The sequence below is a fragment of the Atractosteus spatula genome, chromosome 18, assembly GCF_055471065.1.
Source record: "Atractosteus spatula isolate fAtrSpa1 chromosome 18, fAtrSpa1.hap1, whole genome shotgun sequence".
Taxonomy (NCBI): Eukaryota; Metazoa; Chordata; class Actinopteri; order Semionotiformes; family Lepisosteidae; genus Atractosteus; species Atractosteus spatula.
Genome location: NC_142723.1, coordinates 12745822 through 12764924, shown reverse-complemented (window position 1 = coordinate 12764924; position 19103 = coordinate 12745822). Strand labels below are relative to the sequence as shown.

At 48.5% G+C, this 19103-nt stretch overlaps 1 protein-coding gene across 2 annotated transcripts; it reads right to left on the bottom strand.

Annotated features, from left to right (window-relative positions):
• Positions 1 to 266: 266 nt before the first annotated feature.
• Positions 267 to 17115, bottom strand: telo2 (TEL2, telomere maintenance 2, homolog (S. cerevisiae)). 2 transcript variants are annotated; one of them, XM_088936920.1, is made up of 21 exons: positions 17042 to 17115; positions 15590 to 15965; positions 14603 to 14880; positions 13464 to 13532; positions 12469 to 12616; positions 12114 to 12216; positions 11437 to 11505; positions 10562 to 10703; positions 10093 to 10229; positions 9808 to 9902; positions 8895 to 9026; positions 7818 to 7906; positions 7219 to 7310; positions 6609 to 6725; positions 6122 to 6193; positions 5230 to 5403; positions 4776 to 4867; positions 3848 to 3947; positions 3256 to 3320; positions 2648 to 2763; positions 267 to 754 (listed from the first exon to the last, which is right to left on the bottom strand). In XM_088936920.1, the coding sequence occupies exons 2-21, from the start codon at positions 15931 to 15933 to the stop codon at positions 636 to 638; spliced, it is 2553 nt and encodes an 850-aa protein (XP_088793046.1). In that variant the 5' UTR covers positions 15934 to 15965; positions 17042 to 17115; the 3' UTR covers positions 267 to 635. The 2 variants fall into 2 exon arrangements, with proteins under 2 accessions (XP_088793046.1, XP_088793047.1); XM_088936921.1 differs by lacking the exon at positions 17042 to 17115 and having other exon boundaries at positions 15590 to 16017.
• Positions 17116 to 19103: the final 1988 nt, after the last annotated feature.

The following is a 19103-nucleotide window of genomic DNA, read 5'->3' as shown; positions in this document are numbered from 1 at the left end:
CCTTACTGTTGCCATCCTGAACAATTCAGAACTATTAATTTCAATTCAGTTCAGTTTTACTTGTATAGCGCTTTTTACATTTCATCTTATGCTTTCATAAAATAGAACAATATGACGTTACAAATAGCACAGTCCTTGCAACAGGTTTCATGTGATTTCCCAGTTAGGTAGGAAATCATACCAATGCTACATGGAGCGGCGATCGATTTGAAAAAATCATTCAATCTTTCCGATTAAAACCACTGGGAAAATCCTACACATTAATCTGGAAAACAAAAAGTTTATTTTCGGATAAGGAGGTTGCAAGGAGGAGGGGCAGTTTACATCATTTCCACTGATAACACCTGCACCCACCCAAGTAAAGAGCAGATCCTCAAGCACAGGAAAGCACATAAAGGTTTTAAAAAAAGAAGTCCCCTTCCTTGTGTAATTCCAAAGGTATTTTTGGCCCATCCTCCAAGTTGCCAAGTCTATAAATATTTCACCCAGTGTGTTGAGTGCATGTTAATGTCCCGGCGATGGCATCCCACCTCCTTCCCCTGGCTGGACACACTGTACCGGATGCAACAGCCTGCGTGCTGCCTGGCAGGTCCTCAAGGCTCCTGCCCTGCCCCGCCAGCAGACTCCCCGGACACTCAGGGCCGCAGGGCCAGGGGCTCGGGCTCCAGCTCTTTCTTAAGGCTCCTCTCCAGCAGCAGCAGGCTCTGCATCGCCAGGCTGCGGCACTCGTCATCAGGGTCCCCCTCGGCCACATCTGCTCAGGATGGCAGGGGGAGAGGGGAGTGAGAGGCAGAGGGAGCTAGATCAAAGGGCTAAAGCACTGACACGAGGAGCGGCAGGGAGGCAAGAGTGTGAAACGGGCAGGTGAACTGGGCCTCGTACACAGGGGGAGAAGGGGAAAAGGCTCATTTAGGGGGCTGTCAGAATAGCAAGAGGTTAATAAAAGTGCCTTTGGAGGAGGATCGGTGTGGAAAGACTTCAGAGATAAGTCCAGGAATATTAAGTGCATTATGAGACAAATCCCAAAGGCGCACATACTGTATCAGTACTATATAGTAATCCTACAAATGAGATTATCACTGAACCAACATAATCAAGGGAAAATTCCCACATATCTCCAGCTTCGGTTCTGAAACTTATTCAGAGAATTGCCAACTTTATTTTACTTTGGGTACTTATCAGATCACAGTCGGTGTAACCATAACTGCAGAGAACTACAACCAGCTCCTCTCCTGAGAGCCGGAAACGGCAACTAGAGCGAGTCTGCCTGCTAATGAGTTCAATGGAAAAGGGGTCCGGGGGGCTGTGCTTTGATATGAGAGGGGAAAACAACACTGTGCTGCCACAAGGAGCAGCACACAATCACAGGGCAGAGGATATCCTGAAATCTCCTCGGCTCCCGTTCTCCATTTCCCAGAAGTGTCTTGTCTCTCCAGCTGCAGCGTCCCTTTTCCCAGACTGCTCTTCCAGCCACACTGAATCACCACAGCGACGCACTTCCCACCCGATGGGTGCCTCGCAACTAGACACGTCCAGGGCGAGTTTCAGAATTCTGCTAGATCTGTTAAATTTTTATTTCAAGTATAAATGTGCACCTGACTCCAGACGTAAAGATTCAACTGCAAGGCCGGTTATTTTTATTTCCCAACCAAATAAGTACAAAAAGTTGATCTGCTTAACATTTTGGTAGAAGTGCAAAATGTTCAGGCTTGCTATTATCAAGAGCAAAGAGGCCACGACTCTCAAAATGTACATTTATCTAACCATTTCTTCAAATAAAACCAGGCTGGGCCAATTAAGCTTGAAGTAGTAATTGCTCAGCCCTGTCTTGCTATAATAAACATATATATATATACTGTATTTACTGAAGATTTTTTAAAACCTCAACAATTAATAGACTGCTTCTACATTCCCAGGGGCTGGGATGAAAGAACAGCCTGGGTTCTCTGCAGCTCCTCTGGGAGCTGTTTTAACATCTTCGCTCGGTACCCAGGAAGACATTGTCCCTGCAGACCCTACAATCCCGTCTATGATACAGAGTCTGCCTCCTACCCCTTCCTGTAGCACTACATGAGACGCTGCGCTAGGACCCAGAAAGACTGCAGACAGCATGATCCCAAATTAAAACAAAGGTGCATTTCCTCATTCCATTTGGATAAATACCGGATCTTTAGGAATTCATCCGCTGAAGCATGACGTAAGTACAGGAGACACTGAACCCTGCTCTGCCTCACACCCACTGACCTGTTTGTCCCTCTGTCCCTCTGGAATCAGTTAAATTAAAAGCCACCCTTGAATTAGGAAGGAAAAAAAAAAAAACCAGTGGGGCCATTCTTTGTTCAAGAGTACGTCTGAGTTGGGATCTTCTGCGTGCAACCCTCAACTAAACTACTGAAGTGAAACGCGCAATACTGCGGTCTCCTGCAACACCGTGAAATACAGCGTGAGCATTATGCCTGCAGGAAAAGGAATCGGTCCTTTTCACAGGTGCACTGTTTCCTGTAAGTGCTTGCTAATTAATTACAATTTTGTTTCTTTTCTGTATACACAATACACTGCTTACTGGGAACACCGTCAGCTACTTTGGTTAGTGAATACATAATGATCACGCAAACGCTTGGGCAGGGATGCACATGCGCACACAGACCTGTCAGCCAGGCCCGCGTCTCCAGGAGGTGCTCGCTCAGCTCCGCCAGCAGGTGCTGACTGGGCATGCTCAGAAACACAGCGCAGACGGCAAAGAGGACCCCCCGCCGGACCACCCTGAGAGGAGAGGGAGAGGGCCAGAGGGGCAGAATGAGACACACGGAGAGATACAGCACGTCTTCAAACACAAAGCGCGCGGGACCAACCACAGCTCGCAGCCTGTGCACCCAGACGTGCCCTCGGCAGAAACAATGCAACTCCTCAAGACTGATTTTAAATGAAACCCGCTGAAACTAGGCCAGCGGTCATAACGGATGCCAAACAGCGGTATCAAGAGAATCAGACCTTAGAAATAGCAAGCACTGCTCTTCAATCCTGCATCTCAAACGATAATGGGAATAAAAAGTAAATATTTCACAATCCATGCAGAGACCTGGACACTTAGAGGTCCCCAGAGGGGGAAGACAGAGCCTCTAAATCATGAATTCCCACTGTAAGAGCACTGCAGCAAGAACATCAGCAGACACTAAGAGACGAAGAGCTCTGCTGTGCCCTGTCCATTCCCCTTGTAGGCCCCAGCACAGCACAGGCCGATGTCGCAGTACTTACTGGTCCACATGGTACCGCACGGCCCACACGAAGTCCAGCAGCGCCCGGCCCATCTGCGTGGCCACCTGGAGGTGAGGAAACGGGCAGTGAAATTCTGAAGGGTGCTCTGGAACGGTATAAAATCCGTCAGGAGGTATCCTCAAACATCCTTCGTCACACGGTTAAAGAGACCACACAGGTGTTCTTTTAAAAGAAAGGCATGAAAATCCTTTAGAAGTGTTAAAAAATACAATTTGTCTATCTTTTCCTTTTACTAGATTTTTAAAACAGTATTACTCTATTCTTTCTTATGAAGGTTCTCTGCTTTGTCTAGCTTGGTTTTTACTGTGAACTCACAGTACTACCACACAGGCAATTTTATAAGACTTCAGAAAGCTGAACGTAGGAAGAAAAGCCTATCAGTCACGCATATTCCTCGTTACTGGAGTCCCCACAGGACCAATAAGGAAAGCAGTAATTAGGGAGGCTGGGAATTAACCAGCAAAGAGCAGCAGACCACATCTGAGCTGACCCACGCAGGGAAGAAAAGTTATCTTAGACACGAGTCTACAGGAAACGTCTGCACGTGGGGTTTCGGCAGTTTTGGGGGTACCGGAGCATTGGCCGCCAGGTGCATGAGCAGCCCCAGAGTGTGAACCAGGCGTCCCAGGAGCAGGTGGTCACTTCCCAGGAGGTCAAAGGTCACCTGCGGCCTGAACAGAGAGAAGAGAATTGTTACAACACTGAAACCTAATCCTCCTCTGTTCTTGGTTTAAGTGGGTTTCTTTTCCAGGCTGGGCTTTCCCACGGTGGACCCCTTGTAATTTCCTAATTATGAAATCAATTATATAATTCTAACGAATTGAGTTGATGGTGAACACCATCCTCAAAAGAGGGAAGCAGAATTTCAGTGACAATGGGACAAACATCACCTGATCACCTCTGTCAGGCCCCGCGTGGTACACAAATATCAAGGAACAAAGAGTTGGGCTTTCAGGGTTCTGTATAATTTGGACTGGGACTTCAGCTCAGAGGCACCTCCTAGCCGAGTACACAATTGTGTGGCAACAGATTAGAGAGAGATCTTTATCTGGTTACTTCTGCTGCTGTTTCAGAACAAAAAGGAGAAAATAAACAACGAAGGTGGGTTCATCGTGTCTCCACTGAAGTTTCTCAGGACTGTCTGCTTTATATGAATTTTTGTTCTACTTTTACACAAAGTGACACATTGGAAGCTCTCTGCGGACACATGCAGAAAGCACGACAGCGGGACTCATCCTGCACTGTGCGCCACTCATTTGGACACCGGGTACGATTTGGCCACACTAGAATAATGTTAATACGGCAGCAGTGTGCTTCCTAAGAAGCAAAGTAGGAATCTCTCGTAGTTCTCGCCATTAACAAGCAATGAAATCAGACAATATTCCAGCTGCGTCTGGTTGTGATCCAGCCTCCAAAGTGGGGACCGACTTTCAGGCCCCTGTCAAATCCTTACTCCTCCCGGATAAAGCCTTTAGCACAGGAGCTCCCCCCTCTCCTACCTGTCGTAGTTGCGCAGCAGAGGGAAGAAGAAGTGGCCAGCGACCGGGGCGAAGCAGCTCGGGGGGGCACTGCCAGCCGGCCGGCGGGCACCCTGCCAGTCCAGAGGAAAGCACAGACACTGAGAACAGCAAAGCCCAGCCAGAAAATGCCCTGCTGAAGTGTGTTTTCCTGTACCCAGGTGGTATCAAATCATTTCACAGGAGACCCAGCATGTCTTCCAGTGCCCCTGCTCCCTTTCAGTAGCAGAACACACTGCTGCACAGTTGCGTAACATCCTTGCTTAGCTATCAACAAAATGCACTGATTAAGTGTGACAATTCTTGCAACTCCAGTGCAGATTTTCAGACTCAACTTTTTACACGCGTCTGCTATGCTCTTCACCCTTCAAGAACGCATGGAGCACACGGGTCAGCCCTTCGGGGCTGTGGCGTGAAACCGAGGCTACTGTCTTGCCTTGCTGAAGCGCCGTGTCTTGCTCTCAATCCGCTGGTCCACCACCTGCCGCCAGGGGAGGGCGGGGCCGTGGGGGTCAGAGGTCACCGCCGTGGCAACTGGCTGCATCCGCAGAGACGGTCGCTGCTGCGCTGTGATTGGTTGAGAGAGCTCCTGGGCTGAGCGGACCAGTACCTGACAGAGGCCGGGGACAGGGGAGCCATCGTCAGGACAGTCTCGACATCCGCGGGTGAGTCATTATGGCAAAATAAAGTTTCAGTAGGAAAGAATAAAGTGTCCTGAAAGGATTATGGAGTGTTTAGTGAAAAAGATGAAAAAGATGTATGCGAGGGAGTGAAGGGGATCACGTACCGTTTTTATAGTGTTTTAGGAGAGGAAGTGATGTCAGGAGTGATTGCTAATTACTGACAGCTGAGTCTGATTGAACTTAACAGTCATCCCCCCTGAACTTTTGTGACAAACTCCATAACGGAGTGCAGCGAGGACTAGTAAGTCATGATGAAAACACTGTACAACACTGGAAGGCCTCACTGGAGGGCCTCACGGTTGAAAGCAGAGCCAACGGGCTGTACAAATGTTGGGAGCCTGATGTCCACCTGCATTAGGTGCTCGGTGGAGACGGTTCTTCTGTTCGTCAGCGCTAATTAGCAACTAAAATACAACTAAACAGAAAAAGGGCCTGTCCCTCCAGGTTAATCAGTCAAAGACATAGTGAATTTGAAGCAGAGGACATGAACACCAATTTTAAAGAGAACGTGAAAGAGCCCTGGCTTTGAGCTGTGGAGCTTTGCGGGATTTACTGGAGACCTATCAGTGCTCTCCAGGCCTGAGCTGGGAGAACGAGGGTCTCCCCTGTCCTGCAGGGCGCTGCGCTGGCGCCCCAGCTTCTCACCTCCAGGATGTCCATCCGGTGGCACAGGCTGTAGTTCAGCGCAAAGAACTCAGTAGTCAGGAACTCTGCCACCTGACAGCGAGAGAACAGAAGTGAAAGACAATGCCTGGAGCTTCTGGGAGTCTGGAACAAAGGCCCATTAACTTTTAACTAACTACTAAAGTGCCTGAATGGGCCTTGCTTGTAACTTTCTCATGTCAGTCTGTCACGCGACTAAATCAGTGCGAGATGTGAATGAGGACTGTCGCTGACGGTTTCTGTCCTTCTCTCTGAAAGCGTGCCTGCACAAAGGTTTGATGGCTGGCAAGGCCAGTCCTGGTTTGGGTAAGCTAACGGACTATTTTCAGACAAGCTCCAAGGAAGTGAAGGCAAACGACTGTAGTTTCCAGACTTTGTGCGTTTCAGGTATCCGAAGACTGCTGATACAGAGAGAGCGGTCAGAGGTGCAGGGCTGTCTCTGCTGGAACAGGCCAGGGCATTATCTTACCGGGATGGGGTCGGTGACGGCGAGGGCCACCATGGCACCCTGCCGCAGCCCCAGGAATCCTGCGGTGTTGTAGCTGTCCTCCAGGTGCAGGAGGACTTTGGTCAGCTGGACACTCACCTGCAGAGACACAGAAGGCCAACAAGCCACCCTGAGTAGAAAATCATGCTCCCATGCTGGAACTGTTTGCTTCTCAGACATAGACAATAAAGACAGACCCCCAGCTTATGTTTAGAAGGTCGCAGCTGAGGTGTTCTGACAGCAATAACCTCTCCTTACTATCCCCTCAATATCCCCTTTCAACTACACATCCTGAGGAGTAGCTCACAGCGGACATGATAATATACAGCCAACAACACAAGATGAGTGCCTGCACCAATAACTGCAACCAGTATTCTTTTCCTCTTTAATGGAGCACACCAAGGAGGTTTTTGAGTGCTGTCCGACTGTGGACACCATCTTCTTCATCCATTACAAGCGTGGGGCATGCCGTGGTTTCACCTCGAGTTCCTCAGTGACGTGTTCGCGTCCACAGCGCACGCTCGCAGACAGCAGGGAAGGGGAGCCCGTGTGGGGGGGCCCACACTCACAGAGAGCGCAGGCTGGCTCTTACCTCCCTGGCCGCTGCGGCGTTCCTCCGGATCAGGCCCTCGGCGGCCTGGAGACTCGCCTCCACCTTCCCAGGATCCCCGGAGGTGGTGAGGGCTGGGAGAGAGCAGGGCAGTCAGGAGCATCGCGCTTAAACCTGAATCTTACACCTGGATCACTACGCACTGCTATTAAGGTGGCGTTTTCAAACAACTGTTCCACAAAGCAATGTCATTTGGTAGCCATAAGGCATATCTGTAGAGCTTCACCTGTGGTCATGTTCATAACCATGTTCTGGACGGCTGGCAGCTCTCAGAGGTGAACACCACTGCCCTCTCTCACCTCCAGCACATCAGTCACATTCGTTTCTGGGCCTGGAGGCTACAAGCTGCTGTGGCGTTCATTCCCAAGCCTGAGCTCTCATACTCCTCTTACTCAAATCAAAAGAAACATGGATTTTATCTGTCTAAAAGAATCACTTTGTACAGACCAAGAAAGATTAGAAAAACTAAACCCTGCAGGGCCCTTGAACCTCCAGCACGTAGATGTGAATGTGATTGCAGGGGCTCTACACTGCCCCCTGGTGGCAGGGCAGTGCGGTGAAAGCAGAGGCCCCTGTCTTACCTTCCAGGCAGTCTCGCAGGTAGCGAGGTGGGGGGGCTTCACTCAGCTTCTGGTCCTGGGACATGTCGTAGGGGGTCAGCTCGTCATCGCTGCAGCGTGCAAAGACACAGCGCCGTCAGAGGCCGACTGAGCTCTTAATAACCTCACAGCTCCATGAGCGCTGGGAGAAGAGTGCCAGGGTATTCGACTGTAGGACTGCCAGACGCTGCACAGCAGGAGCTCTGGAACAGCACTGTACTGTCTGGTCCATTGGGATCTTCAATATTTACTTGTTTTAAACCAGGACAGTGCCAACTGCAGCCACCCCAGTCTGCTCCATCGCAGTACTGTAATGCAACCAGCTCCTCAACAGCCATACTGATTCTGCTAAACCTGGCTGCAGCAAAACCAAGTAATGGAGTAGACTGGAAAGGAGCACAAGTTATCCAGTCCTATTTTAAACTATAGAAATAATAAACGTTGTTACAAAATTGATCTTTTTTTCTACTGTGATAGTTTTGAAAAGCATTGTGGAATCAGGGAGGGACAGCAGGGAGCGCTGTTCTTGCTGATCACATTTTGAAGAGTAAAAAGCAGAAGTGAAAAGCAGCGCCCCCTAGGGTTTCCATCAAGATAACATAGAGAAGATCACTTTATTGGCCAGATACAATTCCATGTATTAGGAATTGCCTAACTTGCTCTCCATGAGACACACAGACAGGGAGAGAAGCTTGGGGTCAGAGCACAGGGTCAGCCATTTATACGGCGCCCCTGGAGCAGCTGGGGTTAAGGGCCTTGCTCAGGGGCCCAACGGAGTAGGATTCCTCTGCCGGCCGCGGGATACGAACCGGCAACCTTCCAGCCACAGGCACAGATCCTTAGCCACAGAGCCACCACACCGCCTAGCATCAATAGCTAACATGATCTAGCATCAAAAGTCACAAAGGCCCTTGTGACGGCGCAGGACTATGTAGTTTCAATATGTAAACCAGTGACACAAGGTCTAAGGACACAAGAAGGGACAAAGTGATAGACACAAACAAGTCTGAAAAGACAAGTCTCCCTCACCTTTGCTTAAGTAAGCATGTTATTTCTCACCTGTCCAGTTCAGAGTCATCACCCTTGTCTGCGGTTTGTTCTGTTCCCATAGAAATCTGATGTGAATCTGGTTGAGTTGTCGACCTCTGGCCTCTATCCGCTGACTCTGAACCATTCGGTGGCGATTCAGTTCTGAAAGAGGGACACAAATTTGTTCATGTCATAGAGCAGGAATGCAGCTGTCCAGTAAAGAAGATGATAAAACCATTCTCTTCTGTTCTCTTCAATTCTGTGTCTGTTCAGGAACTGGTTTGAACAACACAATTGCAATGCATCTTTGTTACTGCATCTGTGTCTCGCTGTTATCATTGCAATGCAGGTGTTTATCCTTATTATAAGCATCAGATACACCTGAAACAATCTCCAACATATCTTTCAAAGCAAAAAGAAATTTTCTGCTCAGTTTCAGGACAGTACCGATGTGCATGCTGACCTCAGGAATTCAAACAGGAACTACAACTGTTCATGTCTTAAACTGCCTGTATATTTTTGGCATTTAGCAATATTATCCTAATTTGTACAATATAATGCTTGCATTTTAGGACCGTCCCCTTAATTAATCAATACAGCAAACATCTACCCCAATTTAAAGGAGGTTCAATGCCTGTTTCACGCCTTGATTCTTCCAACTTGGGGGACAGGTATGAAAACTGCATGTACGTACTGTACGATGTCAGCAGTCTAACCATGTCATGGCTGCACTCTCAAACCTCGGCTGGACTCGTACTAAATACTACCAAAAAAAGCAAAGGGCTGCCAATGACAAGCTCATTTTTCTTATTTATCAACAGAATAATTATTGATACAGTAATAAAATGAACAATCATATCTATCCTATACATTTTTCGAATGTGTAATATAATACAAGTGCCTCCAATATATATAGGAGGCATATTTGCAGGGTTGATCTTACCTGTCAGCTGCAGGGGTGTCCTCAGAGAGGGACTCACTGGTAGGAAGAGGAGACATCAGTGACACCAGCTCCTGGGTCTCAGCATCGTGATCATACTGCAGGAGAGCAAGAGAGGTGACACCGGCTAGCAGCAGGGCAAAGGGCACACTTAATCACACGTTTGACCACTCCAAACTATTTAGCGTGGCAGCTATTTGCTTACACACGTTAGACACTTCCCTCAGCAAATACAGAAAAATAGCAAGTGATTTCAGAATGGCTTCTGAATAACGACGGAGGCCTCACCTGGAATTTGAGGTGGGTGCCCTCTGGGTCGAGCCTGGCGCTCAGACACTCGCCCACCACCATGCCCAGACGCCTGACCCGGCTTACGCTGCTGTCCAGATGGCACTGCATTCCGCCCATCATGCGCTGCAGGATCTCTGTAAGCACGGTCACGCAGCCAAGATCAGGCATCAGTATCCCAACCTACCGCCCCTCTGACTGCTCCAGAAAGAAGCGTTTTCAAGAAAGTGTTCAACAAAACTGATGATCCTCTTTTATTCTTACCTCTGGCGAACAGTGTCAAATGGGTCGAATAAAGTCATCCACAGCACATGGACATAAAAGATCGTGCCTTTTTTTTTTTTATAGTTTTAAGGATGCATGTTTAAAATGAAAAAAACACACAGAACAGGGCGAATCAACCCGAGACCTCGGCACCTGTCCGCTCCTTCCGCTGTTTCACAGGCCGCTGCTCGGCGGCTCCTCTCACCTGCGCGCAGGTCTCGCAGCTCGGCCTCGGTCAGCTGCGCCGCGCACAGCAGCAGGGCTCGGCTCAGGTACAGCTGCTGCTCTAGCGGGGTGTGCCGGACCGCACTGCCGCTGCACCAGGCCTCCAGCAGGGCCCGCAGCACCTGGGGACACAGGCAGGCCCCGTCTGGCACTGACAAACAAGCACTGCGTGCACGCAGACGCTGCTATCGGAGGAAGGAGTCGTCAGCTTATAATTAATAATAAATGCTTACACTTCTGGACACTCCACTCAACTTTACAGGTAATGGGGACTCTCCTCCACCACCACCAGTGTGCAGCCCCACCTGGATGATGCGACGGCAGCCATAGTGCACCAGTACACTCACCACACACCAGCTCTCAGTGGGGAGGAGAGCAGAGTGATGAAGCCAGTTCAGAGAAGGGGATTATTAGGAGGCCATGATTGGTAAGGGCCAATGGGAAATGTGGCCAGGACGCCGGGGTAACACCCCTACTCTTTTCGAGAAACACCCTGGGATTTGTTAATGACCACAGAGAGTCAGGACCTCGGTTTTACGTCTCATCCGAAGGACGGTGCCTTTTTTACAGTATAGTGTCCCCGTCACTATACTGGGGCATTAGGACCCACACACACTGCAGGGTGAGCACCCCTGCTGGCCCCACTAACACCTCTTCCAGCAGCAACCTTAGTTTTTCCCAGGAAGTCTCCCACCCAGGTACTGACCAGGCTCACACCTGCTGAGGTCCAGTGGGCTGTCAGCTGTGAGTTAGGGGGTGATATGGCTGCTGGCTAGATGCAAGCGAGGCTTTAGAGATCTGCCTCCCAGTTCTCACTGGGTCTTCGTCTCCTGCCCACGTCTCAGTTTGACTGACCTGTATGAGAAGAGGGCGGCGCTCCCTGTCCTGACCTAGGTATCCCACGATGCTCCGCAGCACAGGAGTCTGGGAGAGAAAAGGCGACACAGGAGTTACTTCTGTTGTCTCGCACGTGAGAGTTTATGGAGAGTTACAGATTAACCAAGGATCTTGTCACAGAAAACATCAACCCTACAAACAACAACACCTTATTTACTGACCTTGACACACACACTTTTAATCTCACTCTACAAATAATGTCTGTGAGACCAAGACAGACTTCTTATAAACCTAAACCCACGTTAGCCCTTAAACATTCCATTCCATCACACAGTTAGTGACTTCTTAAGATCAAGAGAACAATTTACAAACTAAGGAGTCTTTGAGGCCGTTTCACTTACTCACAGCCTTTTCTGGGGTGATCAGACAAGCAACAGCCCCTGGTCAGACAGTCAACAAGTTCTGGACATTTTACGCTTTCTTACTTTGTGAAAATTATCCAGATGCTAGTGTTTTAATGCTTTTCCGTTCTTTCCACACAATTTCCACCAAAGCCTGAAATGCATCATAATGGAAGTCTGATTTGGTTCCACGCAGAACCAAACTGTTCTGCAATCTTAGAAATCAAGAGCTCTCTAGTTCAGAGTGGGACCAGACGAAATGGTCTAGAGACCAGTGTGATATAACTGACTGACCTTGTACTTGTACTGCAGCAGCAGGAGCTTGTGAGTGATGACAAACTGGGCTTTTTTATTCTTCACAACCACGTTGCCCAGGATCCTGGACAGAGCACCTGGCCTAGGGAGAGACAGGGAAAGGCAGAGCACACTGAGATCTGGAGAAAGAAGTCTGCACTGAGAGACCAGCAGTACAACGTCTACAGGCTAACAGAGACATTCAGCATGGAGTCAAGTTTAGCTTGTGGGATCTCTCAGAAAGAGGAACAATTCATCTTTTTCTCTTAAGATCTCACAGAGTGAAGGCCTATTATTGCCCCTTCACCTCACTGCACAAAGCCTGCTGCCCTCAAGTCACTGGGGCAGTGCTCACCCGTCCACAGCCTGCACCAGTCCTGTGACCACGCCCTCCACCCAGCGCTCTGGAACACTCTCCACCAATCGCCAGCAGACCCTCTGCCACACCATGTCTGATTGGGTGAGGGCGGAGAGGCGGGGCACCAGCTCTGCGAACATGAGCTCTGGGGAGAAACAGAGCAACGTGTGTGAAGGTGCAATGATGGCATCCCCTGGCTGCAGTGAGAGACGCAGGCATGCAGGATTGTGACGGAACGTCCCGGAAGGTTAAGGGTAGATAAGAGTATAAGTACTGTTTCATCCACCTTCCTTTAAAGAAGACACTGTGGATCTAGTCGATAAACAGCGATGAGATAAATATGACCACGGCGCACACACCACAGGGAGAATGCCGGCTGGCGATTTTAAACTAGAAAAACACTAAAGCATTCCGTGCAAAGGTGTTCCCCAAATGTCCAGGCATAAATGTACACATTTCCAAAAATACAGTTCTTTGCATAGGCTGGCAAACTTTTCGAATTACTCTGCAGCTACAATAAGTCACACCTCAATTGTGCCAGTAGCCATTAAATGAAATGAAATGAAAATAGGCACTGGGTCTCATTTGCCATTTATCTGTAGAAATCCCTGGTTTTTACTTGAAAGAGAAGGTGCTTTCATCCCTGCGAAAGGCACCCTGGCACCGTCACCTCTTCTGATTTGTAAAGCGATCGGTTCACAGAAGGCGCAGTATTTAACTCTCACGAGGATGCAGGGAATTTCCTGCTCGGAGCTGTCTATCCACTTCTCCCTGGGACCTGCTCGGGGTGGACTTGCTCCAGGTCCTCTGGAAAAAAACTGGTGCACTGTGCTTTGCTCAAAGATCCATGAAGCCCTGCCTCCCTTGGTGGGTTGTCATTTACTGCGTTTGCATGCAGTGTCTGGACACAGTGTGATGAAGATGGAATCCAGGAGGTGTGATGCAGATCTAGTGATCGAAGGACAGATACCTGAGGACTGGGTGCCACTTACCACTGTGTCCTTGCACACAGGCCTTCCCCAGCAGCTGGGCTACAAAACTCAGAGAGCAGTCCTGTCCTCCTGCATGCATGGGCACAAGGGTGACATATCACACACAGGCAGACAGGAAGACAGCCTTTTACAGAGGTATTACTGAGAGCATTTTGACCAGCTGTATCACCGTTTGGTTTGGGAATTGCAACACCTTAGACTGCAAGACCCTGCATCGAATTGTGAAAACATTATTGGAGCCTCCCTTCCTTCCCTTCATGTCACCTATCACAAATGCTGCCTACACAGGGCCTCCAGTATAGTAGATGACCCCTCCCACCCTTCCCATAAGCTCTTTGCCCTCCCACCATCTGGGAAAAGACATCGCAGTGTACGGGCTAGCTCCCCCAGACTCTGTAACAGCTTCTTCCCGCAGGCTGGCAGGCTCCTCAACACCCTGGAATCTACAGTACTTGCACCCGCTCCAATTCCAGAAACACGGTTTAAAACCCCCCAGTGTTAGTGTATATCGTATGATGTATTAGTTTGTACTATTCTGTAATAGTTAAATTACACTATGTGTATATCCTGTGTTCACTGCCTCTGTTCTGGTGTACACTGTCTTAGTTTCTTATCTTATTTATTAATATTAGTATTATTAGTAATTTGCACTATGTGTATCCTGTCTACAATGTCTATGTTAGTGTGTCTGTATTTGCACTGTGGACCAGGAGGAAACGATATTGCATTCCACTGTATACTGGTATATGGCTGGAATGACAAAAATAAACTTGAACCTGAACTTGAAAACACAGCGAATGAAGCAAGTACTGAATCAGAGAGGCAAACACACAAGCATCTTACAAAGAGGTCCACACCTTACAGAGCGGGAAAGAGACAAAAAGTCGGGCGTATTACACAACAGCACAGCTCATGCACGACAGAAACACAAGACAGACACGGACAAACACTTCTAAATACAGAAAAGCAACAAGCACGCATTAACAGACTAGGCCTAAGTTTCCAATAAGAGAGACCTGTTCCAAAGTGGCACACAAGCACACAGGGGCTTATATCTGACTCAGAGATCCCCCTCTAAGATTCCCTCAACTTACTCAAAGACACAAAGAGACTTTTGGCAGCCACGCCCTCCAGCTTACCTCTCAGAGCCACACAGATCCGCTCCAGGACGGTGCCCACCTCTCTGGCCAGGAGTGAGTAGTAACTGGCTGGCAGAAAATCAGCGCAGTTCTGGTGCTGTAGGCGGTTGGCGGCGATATCGGGCAGGGAGACCAGGCGTGCCAAGAGGGCCTCCCGGAGCTGGGGGGACTCCGGAGGGGGTACCCCGTGAGACCGTGTCCACAGCAGTGCGTTCAGACGCCCAGCGCGGAGGAACTGCTTCAAGACATCCAGCACCCTGTCCAGACCTGCACTTGGGCTGACAGGCAAACAGCTGTGAGTGGAGATGCCCAGCCTAGAACCCAAGCAGGACAGAGGTCTAATCCCAGGATCAGGTCTACAAACCGGGATGCCTGAAATACACCTTAAATCAGACGTGGCTAAAAAGATAGGATGAAGGTTTATCCCTTGCTGAAAGGTAAAGAAAAGAAACACAATGTTTCAGCTGTGGAGCCTTTGCGTGCTGGCCCAGCAACCTACTCGAATGCCTTCAAAGATGTCAGGCAAATCGCATTTATGTCCACAACTGCCGAGATGCATCCAAAATTTAATTAGAACAGAATGGCCTCTTATGAGAAAAACCAGCCTGGCCAGAAGATTGGACCATCATGCTGTCGTCTGCTTTCTGGACCAGTAACTTAAAAGAAGTATTCCAGTGAAATAACGGGGGGAATGTAGCTTTTGGAAATGGTGTTAAACCACAGCTCTTTTTGCCGCTTGTAATCAAACACAATCTTCAAGCACTGGTGAAAAATCAGTCCTGATTTAATGCCAATTCAGGCTGTCAATGTATTCAACTTAAGCATCCCCCTACATTTAGTCAGTAATTCTTCCTCATCTGCTGTGCAGTCAGTAACTGGCACAAATCAGCCCCTCTCTAACAATCCCAGAGGCTCCACCCTGAACCTGCCTGCTGTGGAATGAACGGCGCCTTTTATCGCTGTCCATGAACCCTCCCCCCTTCGTACCTGCTGGAGCTCAGGCTGTCCAGCAGCACCAGGAGAGCCTGGTCCGGCGGTCCTCTCAGGAACAGGCCGTCCCAGAGCTCGGCGCGCTGGGCGGGAGGCAGGAGCTCCAGCCAGCTGGCGCCGGCGTGTGCGACGAGGCACTGCAGGACCCGGGTGTAGTGCGCCCGGGCAAACTCGCCCCGCTGTCCCGGCGGGGGCTGGTCTCCATCACCGCCTTCCCCCAGGAAGCCCCCCAGCGTGCGCAGACTCCGGGTCACCTCGTTCAGGTCCCCAGAGGAGGAGAGGGCTGCCACACACCGCCGCACCGCCAGCCGGACCTCCAAGTCAGGGCCATGGGGCTCCATCCACGACAGCACCCTGCCGGCACTGGGGTACGCTGCAGGCAAAACTGGGGTCTCACCTCTGTAGGATGTCCGCCATCACCTTTACATATTTACAGCATGCACAGAACCATCCTGGCCAAGCGTGACAGAGCAAGAACTTGATTGCTTTCCTTGGTACAATAACCACTGCCTAAAATAACACTCTCTCACATGCGCAGCTAGTGAACAGTGTGGTGCTGTGACTAAGCTGTACATCAGACTTGTCAAAGGAAACCGGCTTTTGTAGCCGGGCAATTTTTTTTCAGCTTGGTCACACTACGGGAAACCGCTGTTAAAAGGGATTTTATTGTGATATATGTGATTTTATTAATGACCCTGACGTTGACATAATTCCTGCGCTACCGTACTCTTCCGAGTCGGCACAGTGAGCAGGACACCCACAGTACCGGGATTAAAACAGGGTTATAACATGCCTGGTCGCAGTAAAGCAGGGGAGACACGTATTCATACTCATTGGTTCATGGTAACGGAATGTTGTTAATAACAGCACCTTTAAATCAGACACAGACTAGACGAGAAGCACTCGGGTCACTTCTTGTTTGCATAATGCCAGTCAAAACTGCGATTTATACTTCAAGTTGACCATAATTTCAGAAAGAAGCACTACGCCAGCGTTTAACACCGCGGCTTGCAAATACACTCGGAACGTAATTCAAACTTGAATTTTACAAAAGAAAATTGTACTTGTGTTTTTTAAAATAATAAAATTAAATGGATTTATAAAACTGGCGGTTTTAGACGTACACTGCACACTGTTTCATCATTTTAAGTTTCACAATTAAATTGGAAGCGTTTAACAAATTTAGGTTCACATACCATCCTCTAAAACAGATTGCAGTTCTTATTTTGACGAATGTTAGTGAAACGCTGCTTAAATCGACACAAAAGCTTTTTAAAATCATCTTGGTGCACTACAGTATCTTTATCACAGGTGGTAACTATTCATCTGGATGCCTGTACTTTTCATTGCACCTATCTATGTTGCAATTATACAAAAAGGAACATTAAGGGAAATGTTTAAGAGAAAGCAAAGCATTGATTTAGGTTTTAAAAAACAAAACGTGCTTACCTCGTTATTCTGCTTTTTAAAATACCGTGAAATTACTTCATGACCACAATTGAGTCTGCTTCTTAAATGTCCTCGGTGGGAAACAACACCTCCGTAAAAGTACAAGAAACGTTCCTAGTAGGATTATACACAATACGGAGAGAAACCTGTACATTTACACTGTAGTTACATACTGTATATGTACACCTTTCATACTCAGTGCAGTAACTGTTGGTGTCCGGTTTAAAACCGTTTCCATAGTTTGCTTTTGTATAAAGCTAAAGCGTATTATTCTGTCATCGTCCCTGTAGTAAGATTTGTATAGTGTATTTCTGAAACCTGTCAATTACTGACATTGTGTATAATTTCTTCCTGAAACGTTCTCCTTGGTAACGGAGCATAAAAAAAGACCATGAAGTGAAAGTGAAGTTAAAACACGATGAAGATAATCTTGAAACGGGTACGGCAGGAAAGTGCTACAGAAAAGGCGTTCAGCCTATATTATCACAGGAAATGGCACCTCCCCAAAACGAAGAGTCAAAGGGATCATTATGGTTGTGGGAGAAACCTGTCTAATCCGATTGCCCCAGAGAGCAGGTGGCAGGAGTTTTGGGGAATTATATTGGAAATGCAAGGCTGTTTAGTTCAGAGTACACAGTAAAAAATGTACACGCTAAAAGACCCAGCTCCTATGCAATACATCCTACTTATGGTATTAATCACCTTGGCTCAAACAAAATTACATTTCATGACCAACGTCCTCTCCCCCCCAGAATGAAATGCATTGGAAAGAGCTTATTGAGAGTTTAATCATGGCAAGATGCGTCTTAGCCCACCGGGCTGAGGACCGCCTCCCTGGTCAGAGGGAGGAATGAGCAAGGAGTAGCTGAAAACAACAAATACAAAGAGGAAAATGATTTTGTTTTTCCATTTTTATTTAAAGAATAAAGAATAAAGGACATCAGGAATGATGGGGCAGCGGAGGTAAAAATAAACTGGGCTGCCGACATCCCTCCTGAATGTCCATTAAAAACTCCATTTAAAGCATACAATAAATTAATCTACACAGAACGATTAAACACCTGTTCAGGGGCTTTCCTATTGCTGTAAAGGGTTCATTTTCAGGCTCAAGGGTGCAACAGCAGTCACGGTCCGCCTCCATCTTAATCACTGCCAGCAGCACACCCCAGGAGTTCGCTGAGCTTGAACCTCTTGGCGGAGCAGTAGTCCTCCTCCTGCGACACCCTCTTCCTGGGGTTCCCCGCTACCCTGTCGGACGCCCTTTTATCTCCTCCCAGCTGCTCCTCCCACAAAGAGTCCAGATTGGGGTTCTTCGCCACAAAGTACCGGGCGGCTGCCAAAACTCTGTCCATCCGGACTCCTGGCGCTGGGACCGTGGGGATACCGGCTACTGTCATGGCCAGCAACAACGGACAGTCTTCCTCGTGTGGTTTCAAGGCAGACCACCCTGAGGGAGAAGCCCAAGGCCAGTAGGCCTCTGGCCATGACGCTGTGCCAGACTGAGCCGAGGGGTATCCCCAGGAAGAGCAGGAGAAAGCCTGCTCAGGATACCTGGGGAAGCCAGGACTGTTCTGGCTCCAGAAGACAGGGGCGTGGTTGCCATGGTAAAGAAATCCTCTAGGATACCGGGGGTTTGGTTGGTACACCGATGCTGCCCAGCTCGCTGGAAGATAGCTCTCCTGTCCCACAGCTGCAGGAGGGGTCTGAGCAGAGGTATACCCTCTCTTGAATGTGCTCTCCGAGGGGTACATGTGGAGTGCAGAACTAGCACCATGTTCTCCTCCTGTTCATAAAAAAGGAGTAACGGAAGACCTATAACTTAAGGCCTTTATAGATCACAAAGTTTTTCCACTGATTAACGAGATGGTCTACAATGACTTTCGTAAAAAAAATCTTTTAATAACTTCTAAAATGTTACCCAAGTCTTTGATGGTAGCTTCAGAAAACAGTATTCACATGGGGAATACTGTATTAGCCACAAGATTATCATCACCATCTAAAAATGTGACTCATATTCCCTCTGCATTTAATTCAGGTTCTATCCCACAGGCCTTTTTAAAAA

What these genes read in the sequence shown, in the direction of transcription:
- telo2 (XM_088936920.1), bottom strand. Translation starts at nt 15,933, where the DNA reads ATGGAGCCCCATGGCCCTGACTTGGAGGTCCGGCTGGCGGTGCGGCGG. An exon ending in GACAGCCTGAGCTCCAGCAG is followed by an intron (nt 14,881 to 15,589) that starts GTACGAAGGGGG and finishes TTTGCCTGTCAG; the next exon opens with CCCAAGTGCAGGTCTGGACA. An exon ending in ACCTGGCGGCCAATGCTCCG is followed by an intron (nt 3,321 to 3,847) that starts GTACCCCCAAAA and finishes CCTCACCTCCAG; the next exon opens with GTGGCCACGCAGATGGGCCG.